Consider the following 25686-nt stretch of genomic DNA (forward strand, 5'->3'; position numbering starts at 1 on the left):
CAGAGCCTGGATCCAGAGTCCATTAATTCTATCAAAACTAGTATCAATTATTTACAATAAATAAAAAGCATACATTAATCATAAAATTTTAGAGGGAGAGAGGAGCCCTTTCCTGGAAAATGGTGATTGAGCACCTGCCTGAACACCTCTACTAAAGATGAGCTCAGGACTCCCAGGCGGCTTCTTCTATTTGGGGACAGCTCTAATTGTTATGAAGTTCTCCTTGACCCCAAGATGGTCTCTTTCCCTCTCTTTACCAATTGTTTTTTTTTACTTATACATGTTTTTAATTACTTTGCCATGGGAGTTTTTCCTTGGATATAAAACTTAGAAAAGCTCATCTTGTACTTGGGAGGTTTATATCACATTCATTTCTGAGTACATCTCTCTCTTAAAAGGCTTGAAAGGAAAGGATTTCCACACATAAGGATATGGAGGGGAAGCTTCCTGGAGATGGGGGCCATTTCAAAAAGGAAGACTAGATGATTTCTAAGGTACCTTCAAATTCTCATTGTATGAAGATGATTTCTTGAAAACAAGTGTCAGACTTTACATTTGTGCAGATTAGATTTTATATTAGAATTCTTCCAACAAACTTAAGATCTTTTGGGATCATTATCCAAGTATTTTAACTATTCCTCCTACAAATTTGATAAACGTACCATTTTTGTCTTGATCCAAGTCACTGGTAAAAACATTAAACACTATAGTCAAGAACAAGTCCCGGGAGCATTCTAGAAGAGACCTCATTTCAAGAAGATATCAAGCAATTAATGGCCAAGCAGTCCATGTAATGACCCTGAATTTTAAAATAACTAGGTATGGTTATTCAGACACTCCTAAATTCAATCAATTTGGATCAGTGGTGCAACCATCACATCTTCTAGTTCCTTCTATTCTCTAAATAATAGTTCAGTGCTCTAGGCCTTGCAACATGGATTAAAAGGCAGATTAATACTCTCATTGTCTCCCACAGATGCAATCCCCCAAGAGGTAGTTTTGTTCTGCTCTTTCTAGTCTAAAGCTTTAAGTGATCTATACGAGATAAGATCTAGATCTTTCTACCATGTTAGATATCTCTTAAATGTTCTATGTAATTCTTCAATTGCAGAAAGCACACTAACAACACAAGATTTTAATGTTGATGAAATGCTGGAAAAGGGTGGAGCTGCCAGTTTCAAGAGGCAGAACCTCTCCCGCAATTTTTTTTCCACAGGAAATTGTCAGTGTGCTTTCCTGTGTGAAAGTCACTTGCTATCTGCCTCAGTTTCTTCAACTATAAGATGGTTAGTGAGTTAAATTTTATCAAGTTCCCACCATGTGCCAGGCACTGGGCTAAGTGCTGGAGATACAAATACAATGAAAAAGAAAGTCTCTACACTCAAGGACTTTACAATCTAATGGAGGAAAATTATATGCAAAAAGAACTTTCCAACTAAAGCAACTGAACCATAGCCAAAATAATAGTTTCTCTATTTTGTTCTTAAAAAAAATTGGCTCCTACGTGGCTCTGTGCAGTGATGAAGAGAACCATCTACACCCAGAGAGAGCATCTGGGAACAGAGTGTGGAACACAACATAGAATTCTCACTCTCTCTATTGTTATTTGCTTTCTTAGTTTTTCTTTTTCTTCCTTCTTGATCTGATTTTTCTTGTGCAGCAAAATAACTGTATAAATATGCATACATATATTGGATTTAACATGTATTTTAACATATTTAGCATGTATTGGACTACTTGCCAGATAGGGGAGAGGGTGGAAGGAAAGAGGGGAAAATTTAGAACAAAAAGTTTTGCAAGGGTCAATATTGAAAAAGGAATAATTACCCATGTGTATGTTTTGTAAATAAAAAGCTTTAATAAAAAAAAAAAAGAAAAAAGGAACCTAAAAAAAATTAGCTCCTAATTTTAATGTATTAATTCAACGGTTTGCTTTTACTTTTGTTAATTTGTCCTTTGATTTTTAGGATTTGTATTTGCCATTTAAAAAGAGGCAATCAGACACATCAACAAGCTACTGCACTAATCAAGATATGATGTGACAGAAGCCTGTGCTAGGGGGGCAGCAGTGTCAGAAGACAGAAGGGGGCATATTCTTTAAAAATGTTACATAGGAAAAATCAACAGGCCTTGCAGCAGCTTGGATATGGGAAATGAGAGAGCGAGAAGACCAGAATGACTTCTAAGTTGGAAGCTATATGGTGCTGACCTTGACAGTAATATGGAAGGCAGGAGGATGGGAGGATTTAGGGGAAATATAATGAGCTCTACTTTACTAAAACTCTATTCAGGTCCTTCATTTCTTTTTCAGATATTTGGTTAGATTTAGCTAAATGTGTGAGAGGCAAATTGAGGCTCCTCACTATTATAGTTTTAGTGTATATTTAACTATATATATATATAAAACATATGATATGCATTTTGCTATTTATGTAACAAATTTTACTTTTCCCTTAAGATTTTAGATGCTATGACGTTTGATGTATGTAGATGGTCTTGATATTAATTCATCATCTAGGGTGGCTTTAGGAAAAATATAGCTTCTTTCCATTAGTTCTATTTTTGTTGTTGCATTGTACGAAATTATTATTCCCTCTACACCTTTTTTTTTTACTTGAACTGAAGCATAATGGGTTTTGCCCCCCCCATTTTCTACCTATGTATGTTTTTATGTTTCAAGCATGATTTTTGTAAATGACATACTTTTGGATTTTATTTTCTAATTCCTTCTTGCTATCCTACCCATTTTATGAATGAGTTCATCCCACTTATACGTATGATAGCTAATTATATATTTCTCTCCATCCTATTCACTTATATTTTTCCTTGTCTTTTTGCCACCCTCTCCCTAAGACTTTGTTTTGTTTCTGACCAAGCTCTTCCTTAATCTTCTCTCCCTCTTATTTCTTCCTCTTTCCCCCGACTCTTATTTCCCTTTTGGATAAAATGTGGTTTCTGAACTCCATGTGTGCATATGTATTCTTCCTTCCTCTGACCACTTCAAATGAGAGTATGGTTCAAGTGTTGCCCACTCTCCTCCCAATTACTTTGTCCTTGTAAGACTTTTTAATACTCCATTTATGTTAAATAATTTTGTCATTTTTCTTTTTTGCCACATCTTTCCCAGCATATTCCTTTTTTCCAAACTCCTACTCTGAGATGTGCAAATTCCTTGCCCAGATTTAGTTTTGTTAACTTGTCCTTGGTTGGGACTTTGAGGAGACTGCTGTTGGTCTCAGCCAATATGACCTCCCTGGGAGGCTGAACTACAGGCTCTCCTTTGGTCTGGAGTTTCTGCACTAGTTATTTCACTGCAGACTTCCACACTAGAATTGGACCAATGAATCCCTTGCTCTTGGAATTGAACCACAAAGTTGTGTTTATTTCTAAACTTGTTCCTTGCTCAGGACACAGGAGGGCCCACTCCTCTCCATGAAATCTATGTGCAGATACCCCTCAGTCAGACCAAGATTGTGGTAGCAGGCAACAGAGCCACCATACTGCATCCATTCTTGTATCCCGCTGTACTTCAGGGATGCTGTGGGATCTCTACCTCAGTAGAGTATCTGGTTCCTGGCCTCAAATCTGTTTTAGTCTCTGGGTACTGAAATATTCTCCACACAGCGTGCTAATGGCCAGACTCCATCCCAGTGTCCAGAAACCTTTAGACTTTTTTATACTCCATTTGTGTTAAATAATTTTGTAATTTTTCTTTACTGGAAATTTTATTGCCATTTTTCCCTCAGATTTCCTGATCAGATGCTCTAATGTATTTTCTCTTTTATTATTAAAGTTTTTTACTTACAAAATATATGCATGGATAATTTTATAACAATTACCTTTGCAAACATTTAAAACATTGACCTGTTCCAAATTTTCCCCTTGTTCCCCTCACCCCATCCCCTAGATGGCAGGTAATACAATATATGTTAAATGTTACAATATATGTTAAATCCAATATGTGCATTCATATTTATACAGCTATCTTGTGGCACAAAAAAAAATTGGATCCAGAAGGAAAAACTTGAGAAAGAAAACATAATGCAAGCAAAAATCAACAGAAAGAGTGAGAATGCTATGTTGTGATCAGTGGATCACAACATATATGATCAGTCCCCACAGTCCTCTCTCTGGCTGTAGATGGCTCTTCACTGAATATTTGGAAATGGTTTGAATCATCTCATTGTTGAAGAGAGCCATGTCCATCAGAATTGATCATTATATAGTATTATTACTGAAGTATTTAATGATCTCCTGGTCCTGCTCATTTCACTCAGCATCAGTTCAGCATCAGTTCATGTAAATCTCTCCAGATCTCTCTGATATCATCTTCTTGATCATTTCTTATAGAACAATAATATTCCATAACATTCACAGACGATAATTTATTCAGCCATTCTCCAACCAATGGGCATCCACTCGGTTTCCAACTTCTTGCCACTACACAAAGGGCTGCCACAAACATTTTTGCACATATGGGTCCCTTTCCCTTCTTTAATATCTCTTTGGGATATAAACCCAATAGAAACACTGCTGCATCAAAGGGTATGCACAGTTTGATAACTTTTTGAGCATAGTTCCAAATTGCTCTCTATAATGGTTGGATCCATTCACGGTTCCACAATAATGTATCAATGTCCCAGTTTTCCCACACCCCCCCAACATTCATCATTATTTGTTCCTGTCATCTTAGCCGATCTGAGAGGTGTGTAGTGGTACCTCAGAGTTGTCTTAATTTGCATTTCTCTGATCAATAGTGATTTGGAGCACCTATTTATATAACAATTTCTTCATCTAAAAATTGTGTGTTCGTATCCTTTGACGATTTATCAATTGGAGAATGGCTTACTTTCCAATAAATTTGAGTCAATTCTCTATAAATTTTAAAAATGAGCCTTTTACCAAAGCTTCTGAATGTAAAAATGTTTTCCCAGTTTACTGCTTCCCTTCTAATCTTGTCTGCATTATTTTGTTTGTACAAAACCTTTTTAACTTAATATAATCAAAGTTATGTATTTTGTGATCGATAATGCTCTCTATTTCTTCTTTGGTCACAAATTCCTTCTGCCTCCACAGGTCTGAGAGTCTAATGTATTTTCTAAATCTCTGTGGAGGAGGTTTTGTTGAGATGGAGGTTAAGCTTCTTAGCACTATTCCTCTATCCTAACTGTGCTTCTCTCACCTTGCAATCTGAAGCACAACATTTTAATTTATAATGAAAATCTCTAAGGAGGTCAAAGAATTAAATGTTCATACTTGCTTCATAAAAATTTAGTGGGGCAGCCAATATAAGTAACTTGTGTAAGGTCACAAAGCTAGTAAGCATGGTCAAGAAACAAATACAACACTATATGTCCATCTTTTTTTTTTAAGGCAGATGAATAAATAAAAGAAGTTTTGTTGGGCAAACCTGACAACCTGACTCACTCTTTTAAGTGTTAGGTTGGGGAAGGCATTTACCTAACACTATATATCCAGATGAGGTTGAAATGGGTTCATGATTTAAACATAAAGAGTGATATTATAAGCAAATTAGGAGAACATAGGATAGTTTACCTCTCAGATTTGTGGAGAAGAAAGGAATTCATGGCCAAAGAAAAGCTAGAGTACATTATTGAACACAAAAGAGATAATTTTAATTATATTAGGTTAAAAAGTTTTTGTACAAACAAAACAAATATAGACAATATTAGAAGAGAAACAATAAACTGGGACAAAAATTTTTATATTCAAGGGTTCTGATAAAAGCCTCATTTCTAAAATATATAGAGAACTGACTAAAATTTATAAGATTTCAAGCTATTCTCCAATTGATAGTCAAAGGATATGAACAGACAATTTTCAGATGAAGAAACTGAAACCATTTCTAGCCATATGAAAAGGTGCTCTAAATTATTGATCAGAGAAATGTAAATTAAGACAACTCTGAACAAGAGATTATACGAAGATCAATTCTGATGGATGTGTCTCTCTTCAAAAATGAGATGACTGAGACCAGTTCCAATGATCTTGTGATAAAGAGAGCCATCTGCATCCAGAGAGAGGACTGTGGACACTGAATGTGAATCACAACATAGCATTTTCACTCTTTTTTTTGTTGTTTGCTTGTATTTTGTTTTCTTTCTCATTTTTTCTTTTTTTATCTGATTTTTCCTGTGCAGCACAATAACTGTATAACTATGTATACATATATTGGATTTAACATATATTTTACCATATTTAACATATACTGGATTAGTTGTCATATAGGGGAGGGGATGGGAGAAGGGGGGAATTTTGGAACAGAAAGTTTTGCAAGGATTAGTGTTGAAAAATTATCCATGCAAATGTTTTGAAAATAAAAAGCTTTAATAATAATAATAAAAGATTTACACACACACACACACACACACACACACACACACACACACACATTGTCTCTCCCTTATCAGACTATAAATTCATTAAGGCCAGGAACCATTTTTTATAAGTACTTAATAAATGCTTAACTAGTTATTCCATCACAAAATCCTCTTCTTTTCAAGGAACATTAAAATGAAATAGAATATCACATTTATACTGTCCTTTAGAGTTTTTAGGTAAACCATGGATCATCTTCCCTGGAAAAGCCCTCTGAGCTCATCCAGCTCACCCTCTAACCTCACTTCATCTGAGGCTCATGGAATGACTTGTCCAAGTTCATGCAAGGCAAAACAAAAAATCCAGGACTCCTCATTGGCAGGAAGCAAAAATACTTAGGCACAAGCTCTGGCATTTCCTCATCTGTAAAGTGAAAGTAACATCTCCCAGGGTGTTACAAGGTGTTCTACAAACTTCAAGATGCCAAGAACTGAAAGCTCTGATTCCTACTCAGAACCCAGAGCTCTCTCTACCTTTGATGACCATGTTAAAACACAGGAAATCCCATGCAGATGTTCAAAGACAGAATAGACACCTAGAACTAAAACTAATTTCCCTATTAGGTCCCAAGACCCAAGTCACAAAGATACTTTTATCTCAAGAGGAGAAAACCTTGGCCAAGCCATATCCCAACATCCCAGATTAACCAAACTTCTCTTCTTTTTCATGAGCACCCTCTACATCAGAGTGAGTGCAGGATAGGGGCCAGGTGGTTGACTCATCCCATTTCTGCCACGCATTCTCCATCAGACTTTTAAGCCAGGGAATTTCCTTCTGGATCCCAGACAACTCATTGTAAAATGAAAGCTGTGGAGCAGATGATCTACAATCTTCTCTAGTTCTAAGATTTAAATATATCGAATTCATGAAGTCTAAGGCACATCAACATAATTTCACAGCATCAGAAAGAGCTGTCTGACACTGGAAGACTAGTAACAAAGAGGGACACATGAAAGAATGGGAAAATATTCTTTTAATTCCCAGTATTTTGAAAGTAGGCATGGTATGGCAGAATGGGTATAATTTTGGGCCTGCAGTCAGGAAGTCATGCCTTCAGATCTCACTTCAGACATCGATAGATGATCTTGGGTTTCACTTCATGTGCCTAAGGCAATTCCTTTGGATGTATCTACTGTTGCCATTGGTGAAGGGAATTCCATAAGGAAGGGGCATTTTGAAAGCATGAAAGTAATGAGTGAATTTATCACTGAGATCAAACAAATTCAGTCTTGGAAGATGTCCAAGGATAGGCCAGAAGGACAGCCAGCAAGAGCGTTCAGAACTTTCAAAGAAAAGAGTCGATAACTTTTGGTGTCTTCTGTGTACAAAGGTAGAGAAGACAAAAAATGTCTGCACCATACACTGACCAGCTAAAACAAGGACCTAATATGGAAGTATTAGTCCCTGCATTTCACCCCATTACTGGCCTGCCTCAACTAAATTTATATTTGTCCTCAAATCAGGGCCAATATCCTTTAATTCCTCACAATTCTTCCTTTTGCTTCATTATGAGGTTTTAGATGCCATGCTTAAATCTACTTCTTAAATCTGATTTGAAGAAGCCTGATGAAATACCCTGATTTATCCAGGATAACCAACCCAAATCCTCTAACAGAAAAGCATGCACAGAAACCCCCCACTATAAATAACTCCACTTGTTGTTCATGAGAGCCCCATGCAAGTACCTCCTGTGAGCACTGACTGCAATTCCCGATTTCCTTTAAAAAAAGAGAGAGAAAGAGAAAGTCTCACTGCTGTATAATCTTTGGAATCTGAAAAAACAGCAGGCATTTATAAAATGCAAACACACACAAAGGCAAGCACACACTAGACAGGAACGATCCTGGCTCCCCTGAGCCAATGCCCATTACAGTGAAGAGGAACCCATTTAAGCCCCCTCCCCTTTGTTTGTCTGTTCAGCTTCCTACGGAATGCATCCTGATGAGGCAAAGGCCCCGCGTGTAGCCTGGCCAAGGACTTTACCTGACAGGGTGCTCATCATGCGGACAGCCTTGGCCCTCGCCAATTCCAAAGCACCCAGCCACTGCTGCCTCTCCACTTCTGATCCGGCCTTTAGGTGATAGGTCCTGCCCCCATAGGAGAGCCAAATATTACAGGAATCCTCACGGTCAAAATGAGCTGTGGACAAGTTGATGGTTGCACGACAGTTGTAAGCCATCTCCCCCTGATTTCTGTATGATGACAAGAAAGGAAACTGCATAAATCTCCCATAATTCACATTTACACTCTTAGGGGAAAATTAATAATTATACAAAAATAAATGAGGGCTGGCATTACCAAAGTCTATGCCATCTTTAACCATAGACAAAAGTTCTTTCTCTGACTCTGTTTCTCTTCCCCTCCTCCTTCTTTCTTCCTCTTTCCCTGTCTTTGTCTGTGTCTATCTGTCTGTCTCTCTCTCTGCATTTCTCCACAATTCTGTCTCTCAGGTCTTCTCTTTCTCTCAGCCCTCCCCCTCTTACCATTACTCCCAGTGTTACTATCTCAGTACAAAGCTGGTTCTTTGATAATAGGCCTCTAATTCGTTTTCCCAGCTCCAGGCTCTTTTATCCCCAATCTACCACATTAATACAGGTACAGCACAGGTCAGCCATCTATGCAAAAAATCTAATAGCATTCTCTAGCCCACATCAGTACATCTTGTCTACACTACAAAAAACTTTTGTCAAAAATCTTACTAGGATTTAGGTAAACTATATTCCCAGTCAAAAAAAGATTTAGGTTACTATGACATTTGTTCTTGACAGAGAGCTTCTTTTTCTCAATCTTCACTAACCCTCCTTGTAGACAATTGAGAATTGTAGACAATTCTTTCCAGAATTTGAAAAAACTCAAAGTCAGGTTCACTGGTCTGGTAGAGCCTTAAAACTATGATATCTCTTCCAGACTTTTCCAAATTTCACTGACTTTAACTCAGCAATAATATCTACCAATTTTTTTCAATATCCTAAGACAAGGGTTTTCAAACTACGGCCCATGGGCCAGATGCGGCCCACTGAGGATGTTTATGCGCCCGCCGGGTTATGATAAATGGGCTGGGGGTGGAGACAGAGTGCGAGTTTTTGTTTTTACTATAGTCCGGCCCTCCCACAGTCTGAGGGACAGTGAACTGGCTCCTTATTTAAAAAGTTTGAGGACCACTGCCCTAAGATATAATTTATTTAGTGCCTTCAATTTGCTGTCAGAATCAGCCTGAGATTCAAGGTCTTCCATCATGTGGTCCAAATCTTCTCTCATATACTCTATGCTCCAGCCAGAAAAGCCCAGTGGCCAGTCCCTAAACACAATCACTCAGGTTCCTCCTCTGTGTACCTATTTCATTTTTTATTACCTCCTCCAGCCTACCATCTTCACTTTCTGCAAGTCTATACAGCCTTCAAGGCCCAGTTCGAGCTCTGCCTCCTTCAACAAGCCTTCCCAGATGGACCTAGTGGCTAATGAACTCAGCATTCTGGAATGTTTCTCATTCTGAAATATTCTTGTCTAAATGAAAACTAGATGTGGTCCATTCTTCCTTGGTTTATTGTAAACGCTTTGAGAGTAGAGTATATGTCTTACTGATCTTAGAAGTTCCCTGATATTGGAGGGGAGAGGAATCTAAAGGAGTCTTCCTGACTCCAGGTCCAGTACTCTATCCACTGAACCTTATCACTGCTCTGACCCACCCTATCCCTCCTCAAAACCACTCTGTACTGAGTTCAAATCTGACCTTAGGCATTTACTAGCTGTGATCCTAGGCAAATCATTTAACCCTCTTTGCATCAGTTTAATTTATCTGGAAAAATGAACTGAAGAAGAAAATGGCAAGTCATTCCAATATCTTTGGCAAGAAAACCCAAAAGGGGCCATGAAAAGTCAGACATCCCACGATATCCTAGATCTTTTTTTAGACAAAGTGATATTTGATGATGCTAGTGGATAGTGAAGTTATTGGCAAAGTGGAAAGAGCCCTAGCCCTGATGTCAGGAAGAAATGAATTCAGTTTGGCTGTGTAATTCTGAGCTGGCCATTTAATCTTAAATCTGCCTCAGCTTCCTCAACAGTAAAATGGGGATAATAACAGCACCAATATCTCAGGATTGTTGTAAAGATCAAATGAAATAGTTGTAAAGCTGTTTCTTACTAAGTACACATGCCTGACATATAGTAGGCATTTTATAAATGCTTTTTCTCTTCCTCTGCATGTTGAGTCATACCTCCACCATCTTGTGCTTAAAGTTCAGTTTTTGAACCCAAGTATTAGGTTTTACTTTTAATTCTATTAAATTTCAATTTAAAAGCAACATGGCACAATAGATTCAAAGCTAGCTTTGACTTTGGACTCAGGAAGACTTCCATTCATGATCTGTCTCTGGGTATGTGATTCTCTGAGTTTCTCAGTGCCCAAATAATTCTTGCAGACTATAAGCTGTATCACATTTACAGAAGGAATTTCCTTATTGAGAAATCTTACTATGGGACCATAATACACTGTTCCTGAGTGATTTAAAAGTGAATTTAGAATTTTGAGAGAAGAATTTATGGCCTGCATAACAAAAATAGTCAATAGATCAGAAAAACTGCAATGGAAAATCTTGCCAAAGAAGCAAATGAGAAAAACAGATTGTTGAAATGAAGAAAAATTTAGAAGAGAAACTAAAAACAAGAATATTAAAAGAACACTTGTTCATTATGCAAGCAAAACAATGAAGAGAGGATGCATGGAGAAAACCTAAGAACATGACAGAACAAAAAAATTTAACAGCATCATAAAGAAGGAAATAACAGAAGAGAACTGTTTGGAATGTCTAAACATAAAAAAAAACAACCAAATGAAAGACACACAAATCCTCTCTGAAAAAAAAAATCTAATGCTGCAAACTCCAAACACCACATGGTAGTTATATTTAGCAATCTGATTCACAAACAAATTCTATATGCCATCAAAAAAAGATTTTCAAATACAAAGGAAAGGGCATGCAAATAACAGGAAATTATTCTATACACACTAGAAAACAAAGGAGGAAATGGAGTAATATGTCCCAAAGAGCAATGGAGCTAACAATAGATTGGATTGACCATTTAACCATAAATGAAGAAAGATGAAAGATGAAAAATAAAGAAGCATATCAAACATTTTTAGAAAGAAAATGAGAACTGAAGAGGTTATTTGATTCTCAAATACTCCAAACAACAGAAATTATGATTGATTGGTTAGTTGACCTTCATTCTTAAAGACAATGAAAATGACATCATTATTTTGGAGTCAAAGTACTGTGTGGCTGACTATGGCTGATCAGACCAATAGGAGCTTGGAAGGCTCTGCTACAGACTGGGCACCAATAGTTCCTATGAACATTTGGAATAGAAATGTCTCTAGATTTGTACATTTCTTTTGAGCTACTATAATTCACTTCCCTCACAGGACAAAGCACCTTCTTTGATACAGGCATACTATGTTGGATGGTTTTTTGCCAGTGTCTCCCATGTCTCCCAATCCATTCCAAAGTTCTTCAGAGAGAGTTTGAAAGTATCTGACCTCCACATGAGTGCCTGCCTCATGGGAGTTCTCTGCCAAACAATCTTTTAGGCAAACATACTTTTAACTTTTGAACAATGTGGCCAGCCATTAGAGCTGTGCTCTGGAGAATTTGGATGCCTGGCAATTTAGTTCGAGAAAGGAACTCAGCATCCAGTACCTTATCTTGCTAGGTCATCTTCAGAATTTTCCTAAGACAATTCAAATGGAAGTGATTCCGTTTCCTAGTATGGTGCTGGCAGAGGTTTCAAGGGCATGCAACAATGAAGTCAGCAAACTAGACCTTCAGTTTGGTGGGCAGCCTAATATCTCTTCTCTCCCACACTTTTTTTCAAATCCTCCCAAAACACTGAGCTATGTCTGGCAACAACCTCATCATCCACGCGGACATCCCTGGAAAGTATACCTCACCAAGGTAAATGAACTTATCCACAGCTTTCAAAATGTCTCCATTTGCTGAAACTAATGATTCCAAATATGGATGATGTGGTGCTAATTGGTGGAAATCCTGTGTTTTCTTGGTGAAACAGGCAAAGAAAGTAACAGTAGCAAAAGGACAAAAGAGACATAAGAGACTTCTTTCTAAAGGTACACAAGGAGACAAGGATGAAAGTAACCCAGAAAAATCCCATTTGCACAGAGAATCTAAAAGGAAATCTGCATCAATAGTTGTTTGGGTTTACAAATAATTCATATTAAGAAAATGTCTCTTTGTAGAGCACTAAAAAACTCTGAAAAGGTGTACTTGAATCAGACAGCAGAGCACTTAAGGCTAATTACCTATTCCAAGTAAATATATATATATATATATATACACATATATACACATATATACATATATACATATATTTAGATGAGATGGTGATATGTTGGTTCTCCTCACCATTGGTTCTTGCTGAGTGGTGGTGAGTAATTGTAGGCAAGGATTAGAGGGCACAGGGACAGAGTTCAGAGTCACTCTGCCCAGGATGAGGAGGAGAGAGACTTAAGGCCCCAGACTCCAGAGTCCAGGAATCATCTTTGGCAAGCTTCATGGCAGCTTGCCTGCCTCCTTCACTTCTCCCCCTAAAGACCAAGGACTTTGACTGATCCTGACTCTGACTGATCCTGAGCCCCTCCAGGGAGTTAGCCCGGACATTATAGCTCTTAACTGCCTGCTGAGAGATAAATACTGTTAATAGCAAATGCATCTGATAAAATTTCCTCCTTTGCCCTTTTACATCTCCATTAATAATAAACTCCCACTCCTCATTCATTTCACTATTTTCTTCTAGATGTCCTGCAACTTTCATTTTTTCAGAGAATGTTATTCCATAATGACTGCTTGGTAAAATCACATGAAGAAAACTCTTTAAAGTTTGGGGGGAAAGGGGCAGCTAGGTGGGGCAGTGGAGAGAGCACCAGCCCTGAAGTCAAGAGGACCTGAGTTCAAATCTGATCTAAGACACTTAATACTTCCTAGCTGTGTGACCCTGAGCAAGTCATTTAACTCCAACTGCCCCAGCAAAAAGTAAATAAAGTATGGGGAAAACTCTTTAAAAGAGGAGAATGCAGGACACTATAAAACATCATTTGGCAAAGACTGTCTGTTTTGTTCTCATGCTTTCCTCAAGAATGTCCTTCTTTGATGAACTTTGGATTACTCTAGAAGACTTGGTAAAGACAGGCTGTTAGCAGTTAATATCTTCTTGCTCTCCTCTATCCATTCCTTCTTAAATCCACCTTATTTCTCTACAAATCCCACAGTTCTATTCCTAAAGCACAAGTAAGACCATGTCAGTCTTAATGTTCAAGAAACTTCAGTGGCTCTGAATAACTTTTAGAATATAACACAAACTCCTCTGTTTAACACTTGAAAATTATGACAATATGACTCCAGCCTGCCCCTTCCTCCTTTGCTTCTCCCCCCTCTTGTTTCCTATTTGTTGTTCCCTATGTACATACCATCTCTTATCCCCCTGCCTTTGCACAGGTTATCCCCTATGACAGGAATCCAAGCCACCTCCCCTTTACCTGTTGGGATCCCTCAAGGCTCAGCTCAAGAACTGCCTGCCCATTTTCAGATATCTGTCTTATATGCATACGATGTTCATTGGTCTGTGAACATGATGAATTCCCAGTACCCAGAATACTGATGGGAGGCAGGAACTCTTAAATCTGCTTCTTCCTCAGACCCTGGCCAATTCACTTGTCTCTTTCCTCATCTGTAAAACAGTAACAGCATCTGCCTCTCAAAACCCTTGGGAGGACCAAATTTTATGTAGAATAGTAATTATATCTACAGTGCCCAGCATGGTGCTTGACACATATCAATATGCTATAGTAAAGAATTCTAATTAATGGAACAATACATAAATTATAAGTAATATATCAAAATATACTAGATTTGTACAAAGTCAACTAGAAAACTTTTAATTTTTATAGAAATAAAGGAAAACAAGAGAGGTAATATGGTATAGTTGATGGGGGTTGAGGTCCCTTTAAGATTCCTCTCTGACTGCCCAACCCCCATGGCTGACCTTGATTCACAAATTCTGGTCAAAAGCACCCTTTTGAATATCCGGGCCCAGCCCCACTATCTGCTCAGCTTCCCCCAGTGTCCCCCCCCCCCCCGAGCTATCTGAAAAGCCCGCCAAGAACTTGGGGGTACCGCCCATCTCCTTTTAGGTATAAAAAAGGCCAAACTGGAGCCCTCTCTTTGCAGGAGCACTCCCCACCAACACCACATGGTATCCTTCCAACCATGTAAGGGTTCCTGCCTGCCCAGCGGCCACCTCTGTCCCTGGCGTCTTTCTGAGCTTTACTTCCAAATTCCTACAATAAACCTTTTATTTATCAATCTAGGTTTTCAGGCCTGTAAATTCATTTATAGCAGACACTGCGCCCCATGGGATTAACTTACTATCTATGCGCCAGCAAACGGGATTTCCCCTTTCCTTTCCCTCATTATTGTGACTAAAGAGTTGTGCTCTCCTCAAATTGGGAAAGGCCAGACTTATATTCTGCCTCTGACTCACAATCTCTCAAGGATATGAGGCAATTCTCTCAGACTACAAATTGTAGAATAAGTGTAGAATAGATGTAGAAAAGGAAGATTTTCTTCATAAAAATTCACTATACCAATTAAATCACAGTTTTAGTTGCAAAAAAAAAAAAAAAAAAAAAAAGGAAGGAAAAATTAAACAATTAGGGTAATATTCAGTAATTCCAATTAGGATGAAATAACATAAAAATGATATAACAGATAATACTTTATAAATTTATACATTTAATGTTACAAAGATCAAAGTATTAGCCGAATATTCTATGAAATTAAAATAATGTTCACATGGAAAAACGATCAATAAAATCAATAGGGAATCATAAAAAGAAAAAGTTGGAATGGAGAATTGAATTCCCAGATTTCAAATCATCCTATAAAATAGTAAATCAAAACTGTCTTGAATTTAAAAGCAGAAAATAGATCAGTGAATCTGAAAGTTTCATACTAGGCATTCACAAGAATTTAAATTTTGATGACTGGCCATACAAAACATTTACTTTAAAGAAAATGTGACCTCATTGTTATGTGCTTTGAGCACAGATCCCAAACTAACCATGTTTATCTATCCTGTGCAATGCCATGTTTTCCATAGATTTTTCCAAAGAATGCACAATCATGAGAAAGAAGTTGTTTTTTGTTTTTTGTTTTTAATATTCTGAAGTTCTCTGTGGACCACTGATCTGTTATCCTTCATTTCTTTCACAAAACCAGTCTTTTTTCCTCTTTTCCCAATCATACTACTCTTTTTGTTTTTTGTCCTTATATCCAAGTACTTGGGAGAGTTCCTGGCATATATAGTACATGTCCAATAAATTCTTTTTTTTTTCATTTATTCATCTAGAATAGGGATTTGGGAACTGACTGCAGTCCTGGGACTTATAGTTTGTTAATTAACTTTAATAATCCGGAAGGTAGATATGAGACAGCCTAAAACACACCGTCTAACCTATGAACTCAGAGCAAGGAATGGGGGTTTCAAGAACTGAGCAACAACAGAACTCCTCGTCCCCTCCCCAACTTAATGAGCTGAAAAAGAATCAGTAGCAACTGATAAAAATCAATCCATCATTAAACATTTATTGAGTGCCATTGAGGAGAGAAGCAAGATAAATCACCAGCATTAGATGAAAAAAGGAACTAGAAGAAGAAAGTAAAAAAGAGAACTGGAATGCATCAAAGAAGAAAGAAAGTGAGCACCAAGAAACCATCCCCCTTCCCCAGGGCACGTCAAAAAAGACACTAAAGTTATTCCCTGAATCTCCCTCTGAACTTAGGGAAGTTCCCAAAAAAGTCTGTTTACTCCCATTACCACCCCATTTCCTCTCTAGTAATTGGAAGTACAATTTATTCTGCTTGCTTCTTTTACTTTTGCCTCACCTGTGAAGAGAAAATAGAGTCAAACTAAAATTTTAATCAGAGCTGAGACAAATCTCTGCCTGAATGCCATGAATTTCCTCACAAGGGCTCCAAGGTATGATAATTTCCACAAAAACTCCATAAAATTAAGGAAACCTGGGGGTAATATTATTTACCTCTAGCTAAAAGCAAGTTCATTGTTTAATAGATGGGGAAAAGTGCAGCAAAAAAGAGTAGATAAGTCTACCTTCCACTGACAACACCTGCACAAGAAGTAAAAGAGGAAGATGCAGAAAGATCAAGTGCTATCCAAAAAAAAAAAAAAAACCTCTACCCATCACAGTGCAACCCCCCTCTAGGACTAGTTTCCTCAAATTCCCCTCATCATAGTGTATGGGGTGCCCAGAAGGTGACTGATGATTTCTACCTCCAGAATTTAAGGGTTCTGGGGTTGAGGGGTTCTGAGAGAGAATATGGGTTATGACAGTTGGTCATCCAGTGTGCTTCCAACTGATTATCTGCCAGATTTAATTAGTCTTTTAGAAAGTATATCAAGCAAATAAGTATATCAAGGCAGTCATAGAAATATACCCTCCAAATTGGAGGACGACTCTTCCCCTAGACATACAAGGCTCATCATGGAAAGGCTGGGCTCCAATGTGGAGAATACACATTGGCCAAAGGGTAAAACACTCAGATCCTGATTACCAGAAGTTCTTCTCTCCCTTGGTTTTGTAATGACGTTTTCCTTAGTATAGGTGTGGGCTGGACTCCTTTTCTCGAGTCCCGAAGTGGCTGTTTCTCAGTGTTTCTAGTTTTTCCTCAGCTTGTGAATATAATTTCACCAGGAGTGACTTACTATCGGAATGCCTATTCTGAACTGTCTTCTTGTGTTAAACATAGAGTCAAAGGAGAGCCCTGTTCTTTTAAGCAATGACAAGACATTTCCATTTATCCAAAGATAAAAACAGTTTCTTCCTACAAAATTGATTCAATTAACTTACATCCTTCATTAAATAGGTAAATCGACAAGTCTGAACCTTCCATGTTTCCATTAAATGAAATTTTCTCAGTCTATCTCAACAGCATTTCAGGAACCTAGTTCATTAACTGGGACTACAATATGGCTTGTTTGTAGCCACTAGGTGTCTCTCCACCACTTCAGATCACCTATAATTCGGATTTTTCAGTAATTGCAAACTTACAAGATTTGCAATTACACAGTGTTACCAGAATCTGTATATGCTGATAGGGACAGAAAGGAATGGGGAAGGGAGGAAGAAAGGAAGGGAGGAAGGGAGGGAGGAAAAAGAGTGAAAAACTTTAGAACCTTGATCAATGAACTAATCAATTTTGACAAGAAGAGAACTGTCTACTGGCAAAAAGAAGATTAGATTATAGCAATGAAGCATTACGTGACTAATATGATCATTTGTTTTGACTGACTGAATTACTTGTTACAAAGTGAGGGTCTAAAACTAGAAGGAATTTCAGAGGCGATCTTGTTTAACCCCTTCATTTTATTTAAGCACGCTACTTTTAAAAAATATTTTATTTGTCCTCAATTACATGTAAAAATAATTATTAACATCCATTTTTTACACCTTTTGAGTTCAAATTCTCTCTCCCTTCTCTTCCTCCTCACTGAGAAGGAAAGCAATTTGTTATAGGCTATATATGTATGGCCATGCAAAACATATCTCCCTATTAGACATGTTGTGAAAGAAAAAGATAAAACAAAAAACAAGAAACAAGAAAAATAAAGAAAACTTTTTAAAAAGTATGCTTCAATCTACCAATCTGCATTCAGACTCTATCAGTTCATTTTCTGGAGATAAATAGCATTTTTTATCAAAAGTCCTAGGAACCGTCTTAAAATCATTGTATTCCTGAGCAAAGCTAAATCTTTATTATGTCAATATTGCTCTTAATGTGTATAATGGTCTCCTAAATCTGCTCACTTCCTTTTGCATCAGTTCATATAAGTCTTTCCATAAATCTTTTTCTTCATTTCATGAGAAACTGAGGCCCAGTGGCTTAAACGGCTTTCCCAAGGTCACAAAGATGGTATCAGAGGTAGAATTTGAACTTGAATCCTTTGACCACAGAGCATCAAAAGTGTTGGAGAGTTTTTTCCAAGAATAATTGTAAGGTCTATATGTACAAATATATGTAAATGTATGTTTATATGTCTATATATGAATACATACATATATACGCATGTATATATACACAATGTAGAGCACAGTACTTTTTGTAGTACCAAAGAATTAGTAGCTAACTTTCAATGGAGAATTCACTGAAGAAACTGTGGTCTCTGCATGTAATATAATATTATTGTCATAAAAAAATAACTAAAGAAATGGATAAAAAGAAACCTGGGAAGAGCCAAATAAACCAACACAAAGTGAACTACACAGGACCAGGAGAACTATTTATTGTAATAATTTCACACTGTAAATTCTGAAAGGCTTAAGTCTCATTAATGCAATGATTGACCAACCATCAACTCAGGACCAATGAAATAGGCTTCTCACATCTTGACAGACAATGGATTAGAAGTAATCCTTGTGAGACATGACTAGTTGTACAAAGGAGGCCAAGGATTATTGGAGAGGAAGAAATGAGCAGAATTAGGAAAGGGAAGCTAATGACAGTGATGACAAATAATGAATAAAAGAAGAGAATGGCAGAGGAGCATTTATAAAAGGTGGGTTCCAAGTACAACACAGACATAGGAGACACTTTGGAATTCATGCGGAACTGAACATAGATACCCACAATGAGATTCGGGGTCATACATAATATTTTTTTTTCTATTCTTTATGTATGGGTATATATATATTGGTGATTCTTAAAGGCAGAAGAATAAAACTTTTACTTTTTAAAAAGAGACTGCTGTTGAAAGGAGGAGTTTTTTTGCACCAAGTAACAACTTCCCAGATGCAACTCAATTCAGCTTGCTTTTTTCTTCTTAGACATGTATATAAGCTGCTCTGGAATTATTCTTTCCATCCACGTAGGAAATTTCTGATAATTAGATGAAATGATTCTGTAACCAAGTCTAAAAGAGTTGCCTGTTGAACTGAGAGGCTAAGCGCCCTGCTCAGGGTCACACAGCCAAGCCACAAGCAGAGGCAAGGATGGAACCTGTCCAAAACATATATAAAGGAATGCACATGAGAGCAATCGGTCAACAGTCAGCAAGTCATTGAGCATTTATTAAGTTATGTACTATATCCTGTACTAAGCACTGGGGAAACAAAAAATTAAAAGGCAAGAAGCTCAGTCAAATGGGCAAAAAACTGTAAAAATAAAATATACACAATGTAAATGGAGAAGGCACTATCCATTAAAGAAAGGCTTCTTGCATAAGATAAGATTTGTGCTCCAACATGAAGGAACCCAGGGAAGCAAGAAAAGGGAGATGAAGAGGAAAAAATTCTGGAGACAGCCAATGAAAAATGTCCCAGGTCCAGAGATGGAACACACAGTACAAGGAACCAAAAGGAAGGTTATTGGATGGCAGAGTGGGCAGCAGGGAGTAAAGTGGAAGAAGACTGTAGAGAAAGAAGAGGATGAGGCCATGGCGGGCTTTAGAAGCCAAACAGAATTTTATATCTCATGCTGAAGGAAACGGTCAGCCATGGGTGGAGTGATATGGTTAAACTTGGTGAGACCTGTATTTTAGGAAGATTAGTTATAGCTGTGCAGAAGATGGACTGGAATGGGGAAAGACCTAAGGTAGGGATGATGAGAACTAGAGAAGGGGTACCTAAATGAATTTTTTAAGTTTAATTGAGGTCTAGTGGCAGGTTCCAGGTACAGGAAGTCAAATGGAGCTCCCCTGCAACCCTTTGGATTTGGCACAAGGATACAGAATTAAATGAGGTCTAGTGGCGGCGCAAGAGTCCCCTGTAAAGGAATTTACAGACCCCAAAACCTAGATTGATAAAAGAGGTTTATTATGGAGTTTGGAAGTAAAGTCTAGTTAGTAAAGTTGAAGGTAGAGATAAAAGGCACCGGAACCAGAGTTCCAGTGGGCAGAAATCCTTTGACATAGCAGGCATAAGGCTGCCATGTTTGGGACCTCTGCAAAGAGAGGACTCCAGTTTGGCTCTTTTATAATAAGAGGCTTTGGACAAGCTGAAGGGGCTCATGAGTGGAGTCCCAGGTTGGCTTTGGGCTGGGTTTCAGCCAGGGTTAGAATTTGAATAGAATTCAATGGGTTTCTGGACTGAGCCAGATAACAAAGATGAAAACTGTTTGTATTTAGGGTGGAGTCCTCTCCCTGAGGCAGAATCCAAGGAGGTTTTAAGTGTTTTGGGGTTTCCTCATCAGAGACACCTACTGGCAATAGTCTGGCCGTAAGGTGGTAAGGGCTTGCACTATGTGGTGGATGTGTCAAGAGGAATTAAGGGCCTGTATTTGAGAAATGTTAGGAAGATAAAATCTGCAGGCTTGGACAACAGATTGGAGGGTAGGGCTGAGAGAGAATGAGGAATTGAGGATAATCCTTAGGATACCAATCTGGGTGACTGGGAGTCCCATGGTATCCTACACAGTAATAGAGAAATAACAGAGACATTCACCATAAGAACTTAAGTATGTGGCAAAACACACACACACACACACACACACACACACACACACACACACACACACACACACACACACACATACCTGTTATGGGCCAGAACTCTGAACTTGAAACAAAGGATTCTTACAAGGTACTATGTCAGTGGAATTGATAAGAGACAATAGTTATGTAATTTAGTATGGTTCAGTATGATTGATTTAATCCTACAAGGAGATGCTATGGGCCAGAACTTGAAACAAGGTACTAAGTGGAATTGAGGAGTCAGTGGTTAAATCTACTTTAGCATTGATTTAATCCTACAACAAATAATGGTTTCCTCATGATGTAATGATTGGTGGATAGTCAGTGTGGGGTATATAAGCTAAGTTTCCTCATGATGTAATGATAGTCAGTGTGAGGCATATAAGCTAGAAGCTCTCAGGACCAGAAAGACAAGCGCACTAGAAGCTCTCGGAGGCTGAGACATTCATTCCATCTTCCACCTTTATTGTGGCTGGAGGCTGAAGCACAAGCCTTTGGAAGTTGGGGAGATTCAGAAGCCAGAGAAGGCAGGTGGGAACTCAAGCAGTCAGAACCAAGGCCAGACTGAAAGGCCTCCAGAAAGCTGCCCAGCCCCAGGAAGGAGATAATAAAGGATCTGGACTATAAGAAAGCTAACCAAGCCGCAGGAAAGGAAATAAGACTTGGAAAGAGACAATAAAGGATTTGGATTTTAATCCCTGACTGCATTTGTGGTAATTAATGAACTGAAACAAAGGCTGCCTCCAGAGATCCCAAGTAAACCTCAACAGAGAATATTACACACATGCATCATGGCATAGCCATGTCATTTCCTAATTCCACCAGAGGCTAGTGGAGCATGGACACAGCACCAGGCCTGAAGTCAGGAATATATAAGTTCAAGTCTGATCTCAATATACTACTACTACTAGTTAGCTATGTGACCTTGGGCAAGTCATTTAAACGCTGCCTTAGTTCCCTCATCTGTAAAATGGGAATGCTCATAGGACCTACATCCTAGGTAGTTGTGAAGATCAAATTGAGATAGTAATCATAGTGTACTTTGTACAGCACCTGGTATAAAAATGTTAGCTATTATTATTGTTATTATTACTAATTTCTTTCTCCTCGTCCTGAAATTATTTTTACTGACTTTGTATATATTTTGCTCCATTTATATTTATGTATTCTTTTCCCAGTGGGATATAAGCTCCTTGACTAATATGGAAATGTGTTTGCACATGTATAACCTATACTAGATTGCTTGCTCTCTTGGGGAGAGAAGAAGAGAAGGAGGGAAGGAAAAAATTTTGGAACTCAAAATCTTATAAAAACAAAATGTTGAAAACACTGTCTTTACATGTAATTGAATAAAAATAAAATACTATTTACAAGGAATAAAAGCTCCTAGAGAGTAGTAACTCTGTCTTTGAGCCTTCAGATCCTGGCAACACACCTGGAACATGAAGTACTAATTAGATCAAATCTTTCCTAACGCACTGGGCTAAATACTAATACTCCTAATTCAAGCAATTCTCCTCCTTCCAGATGAGGACTATTACTGAAGCCTGACTTCCTCCAGATGACATGGCTCTTCTGACCACTCTTTTCCAGTCCTGGCTGTACTTCATCATTCTCCCTAGCTCTTTGGTCAAGGCAGGGGAACTGGAATATTCTTTTTCTCCACTGCCTCTTCCAGTTTCTCCTCTTACCTCTATCACTTGCTTCCTTTGAGGTTCCTGCCTTTTACACCTGTCACCCAACCAAAATCCTGATAGTTATCCTTATCTTGTCACTCCCTTAGGGCTCTGTCTAGGGCTTTTCTCTTCTCTTCCTCTATGCTACTTCCCTTGGTGATCTCATCAGCAACCATGGATTTAATTACCAACTCCATGCTAAGGAATCTCAAATCAACCTATCCTGTCCACAACCTCTCTGCTGATCTTCAAAAGACATCTAAAACTGGACTGGATGTCTACTAGAAAACTTATGCTAAATATGTCAAAAATAGAACTCATTATTATCTTTCCCTCTAAATCCTTCCTTCTTCCTACCTTTCCTATATTGCAGAGGACAATAGCATCAAACCCCACTGATTTCACCTATGCCACATCTCTGGCATATACCTAAATATGCCCCCTTCTTTCCTCTGACACTACTCCCATCCTGGTACCAGCCCTCATCACTCCATCCCTGCACTATGGCAATAGCTGCTGATGGGTCTTTCTACCTCCAGTCTCTCTCCACTCTAGTCCATATTCCATTTGCCTACCAAAATAATTTTCTTTAAGTTCAAGTCTCATCCCTGTCACTTCCCTACTCAATAAAATCCAGTGTCTCCTTATGACCTTCAGGATCAAATGCTCTATTTGGCCTTCAAAGCCTTTTTTTTTTTCCCTGAGGCTGGGGTTAAGTGACTTGCCCAGGGTCACATAGCTAGGAAGTGTTAAGTGTCCGAGAACTTAAGTGTCCAAGACCAGATTTGAACTCGGGTCCTCCTGAATTCAAGGCTGGTACTCTATCCACTGGGCCACCTAGCTGCCTCCCTTCAATGCCTTTCAGTATCTAGCCCTCCTCCTACTTTTGAGTCTTCTATACATAACTATCTGTCATGTACTCTTTGATCCAGTGACAACAGCCCCCTAGCTGTTCCACCAACAAGACCCTCCATTTCTCAGCTCTGTGCATTTTTAATCCCACCCCTCCTTCAATTCAACAACTGATCCCCTTAGCTTCCTTTAAATCCTAACTAAAATGCTAATTTTTAGAGGAAACCTTCCCCAACACTTCTTAATTCCAATGAAATCTCCTCTTTATATTTTTCCTGTTTATTCTGTCTCTAGCTTGCTTTGCACTGTTTATAACGTGTCTCTCCTATTAGTATATAAGCTTCTTGAGAGCCTATACTGTCTTTTGCCTTTTTTTGTAATTTTTTTTTGGTAATTCCATGTATCTTTTATTTATTTAAACACATAATCCAGAACACAAATCCATAAGTTTCACCAGACTGCCAAAGGGGTCTATGAGACAAAGTTTAAAGACCCCCTGATTTGGCCAAACCTCCTAATTTTAAGAATAGTTGACATTTAAGGGGTTTGTCATGTTCTCTTCATACATTATATCATTTAATTTTATTTTTACAAGCAAATCAGAGAGGAAAAGAAACTTGTCAAAAGTTGGTCCTATTGCAAGTTTGTAAGATCAGACTCTGCTCAAACCCAGGTCTCCTGTCTCCCAGCCCACAGCATTCTACTACATTGAATTTGCCAGAGTTTTTGAGAACAATGGCATGTATGAGCATTACTCCAATCTCCCTTCAGAGGTTCCAGATAATTAGATATGGAAGGAGGGCTCAATAAAAACTAGAAGTTTAAAGTGGCTATCCAAAAAGTAATATGCTCTTAAACGAAGTCAAGGCTACAAAATGAAGGGCCACATGCAGAAAAATGGGTTCAGTTCAGTTCAGGTACATTTTCTTTTCTTTTCTTTTTTCTTTTTTTTTTTTTCTGAGGATGGGATTAAGTGACTTGCTCAGGGTCATACAGCTAGGAAGTGTTAAGTGTCTGAGATCACATTTGAACTCTGGTCCTCCTGAATTCAAGGCTGGTGTTCTATCCACTTCACCACCTAGCTGCCCCTCAGGTACATTTTCAAAGGGGTATTAACAAGCTAAAGCCCTTTTTTTTTTAAAAAGTGGCCAGGGCAATGATAGAATTCAAAACATAGCATATGAAGATGTACTGAAAGAAATGAGGATGTTGACCTAGGTCTAATTCTGTCTTGACACCCACTGGAAAAGCTGATGTACTAGCAGAGGAGTTTTTAAAGAACTGAAGGATCCCACGTGCAGCTACTAAACATCTCAAGACTATTTAAAAATACCCAGAAGGTCTGACCTAAATATTCCACAGCAGAGATTTCATTCCAAATGACCTAGACCACAGAAGACCATCATCTGGGCTTTTGTTAATTGTTAATTTTGTTCATTGGGCTGTTACATAAAGCATTCTTAGGATGTAAACTTATTTGCATGTGGAGGTTGCTACTGAAGCTAACAATCCAATAGTTTTGTATTTTAGGAAGAAAGGAGGTAGTCTTTAAGAAAGACACGGTATGACCTGTAAAAATTTCTTGGCCTCAAATACAGAATTAAGTACCCAGATTTCTGAGATCATTTATATGACTAAACTCTAAAAGATAGCCACAACCCTGACTATATGACCTTTCTGCTTACACAGTCGCTACTCAAAGGTATGTTCCCGATTTCTCAAACTGAGGAACCCACTAATTTCTAGATATGTTGTAAACTTTTATTTTAAAAAATTTACTGAAACATTTGCTTTCACACAAAAATCTAGAGATACTGAAAAAATAATGAGCTTGAGATTATAACGTACCAAAGGGATAATTGATTTGCCTCTGAAGAAATTTCTTCTATTATTTCTAAATTATTAATTTTCCAAAAGTGAAAAGGGGTTCACATCCTCAAATCTGTACTATTCACTTTTTCCATTTTCTGGGCTCCTTCCCTGACTTCTTTTTCCATTATTTTCCCAAGCAAGTGTCTCTCTAACCCCTCCCTCACACACACATACCCATGTGTGCACGTGAGCAAAAAAGCAAAACAACCAACAGAAAAGAGAGACATCTGTGTAAAAATGATCTAGATTTAGTTGAGACCTAATCATAAGGCCCACGATGAATTTCATAGGAAGTGACGGGGAAGAGTTGGAAGAGATTTTAGAAATC

At 38.1% G+C, this 25686-nt stretch overlaps 1 protein-coding gene across 6 annotated transcripts in view; it reads right to left on the bottom strand.

Moving 5' to 3' along the window:
- OSBP2 (oxysterol binding protein 2) overlaps nucleotides 1-25686 on the bottom strand; it is a 249736-nt gene that overhangs the window by 182074 nt on the left and 41976 nt on the right. For 2 of the 6 annotated variants that reach the window (XM_074293731.1, XM_074293686.1), the window contains exons 2-3: nucleotides 8383-8591; nucleotides 8085-8117 (exon numbers count right to left, since the gene is read on the bottom strand). The exons of 2 other annotated variants lie outside the window; for them this stretch is intronic. In XM_074293731.1, coding sequence (XP_074149832.1) covers nucleotides 8085-8117; nucleotides 8383-8591 — 242 coding nt within the window. The remainder of the gene's footprint in view (nucleotides 1-8084; nucleotides 8118-8382; nucleotides 8592-25686) is intronic. 2 more of the 6 variants (XM_074293676.1, XM_074293695.1) reach the window with 1 other exon arrangement.

Source organism: Sminthopsis crassicaudata, chromosome 1 (assembly GCF_048593235.1).
Source record: "Sminthopsis crassicaudata isolate SCR6 chromosome 1, ASM4859323v1, whole genome shotgun sequence".
Classification (NCBI taxonomy): domain Eukaryota; kingdom Metazoa; phylum Chordata; class Mammalia; order Dasyuromorphia; family Dasyuridae; genus Sminthopsis; species Sminthopsis crassicaudata.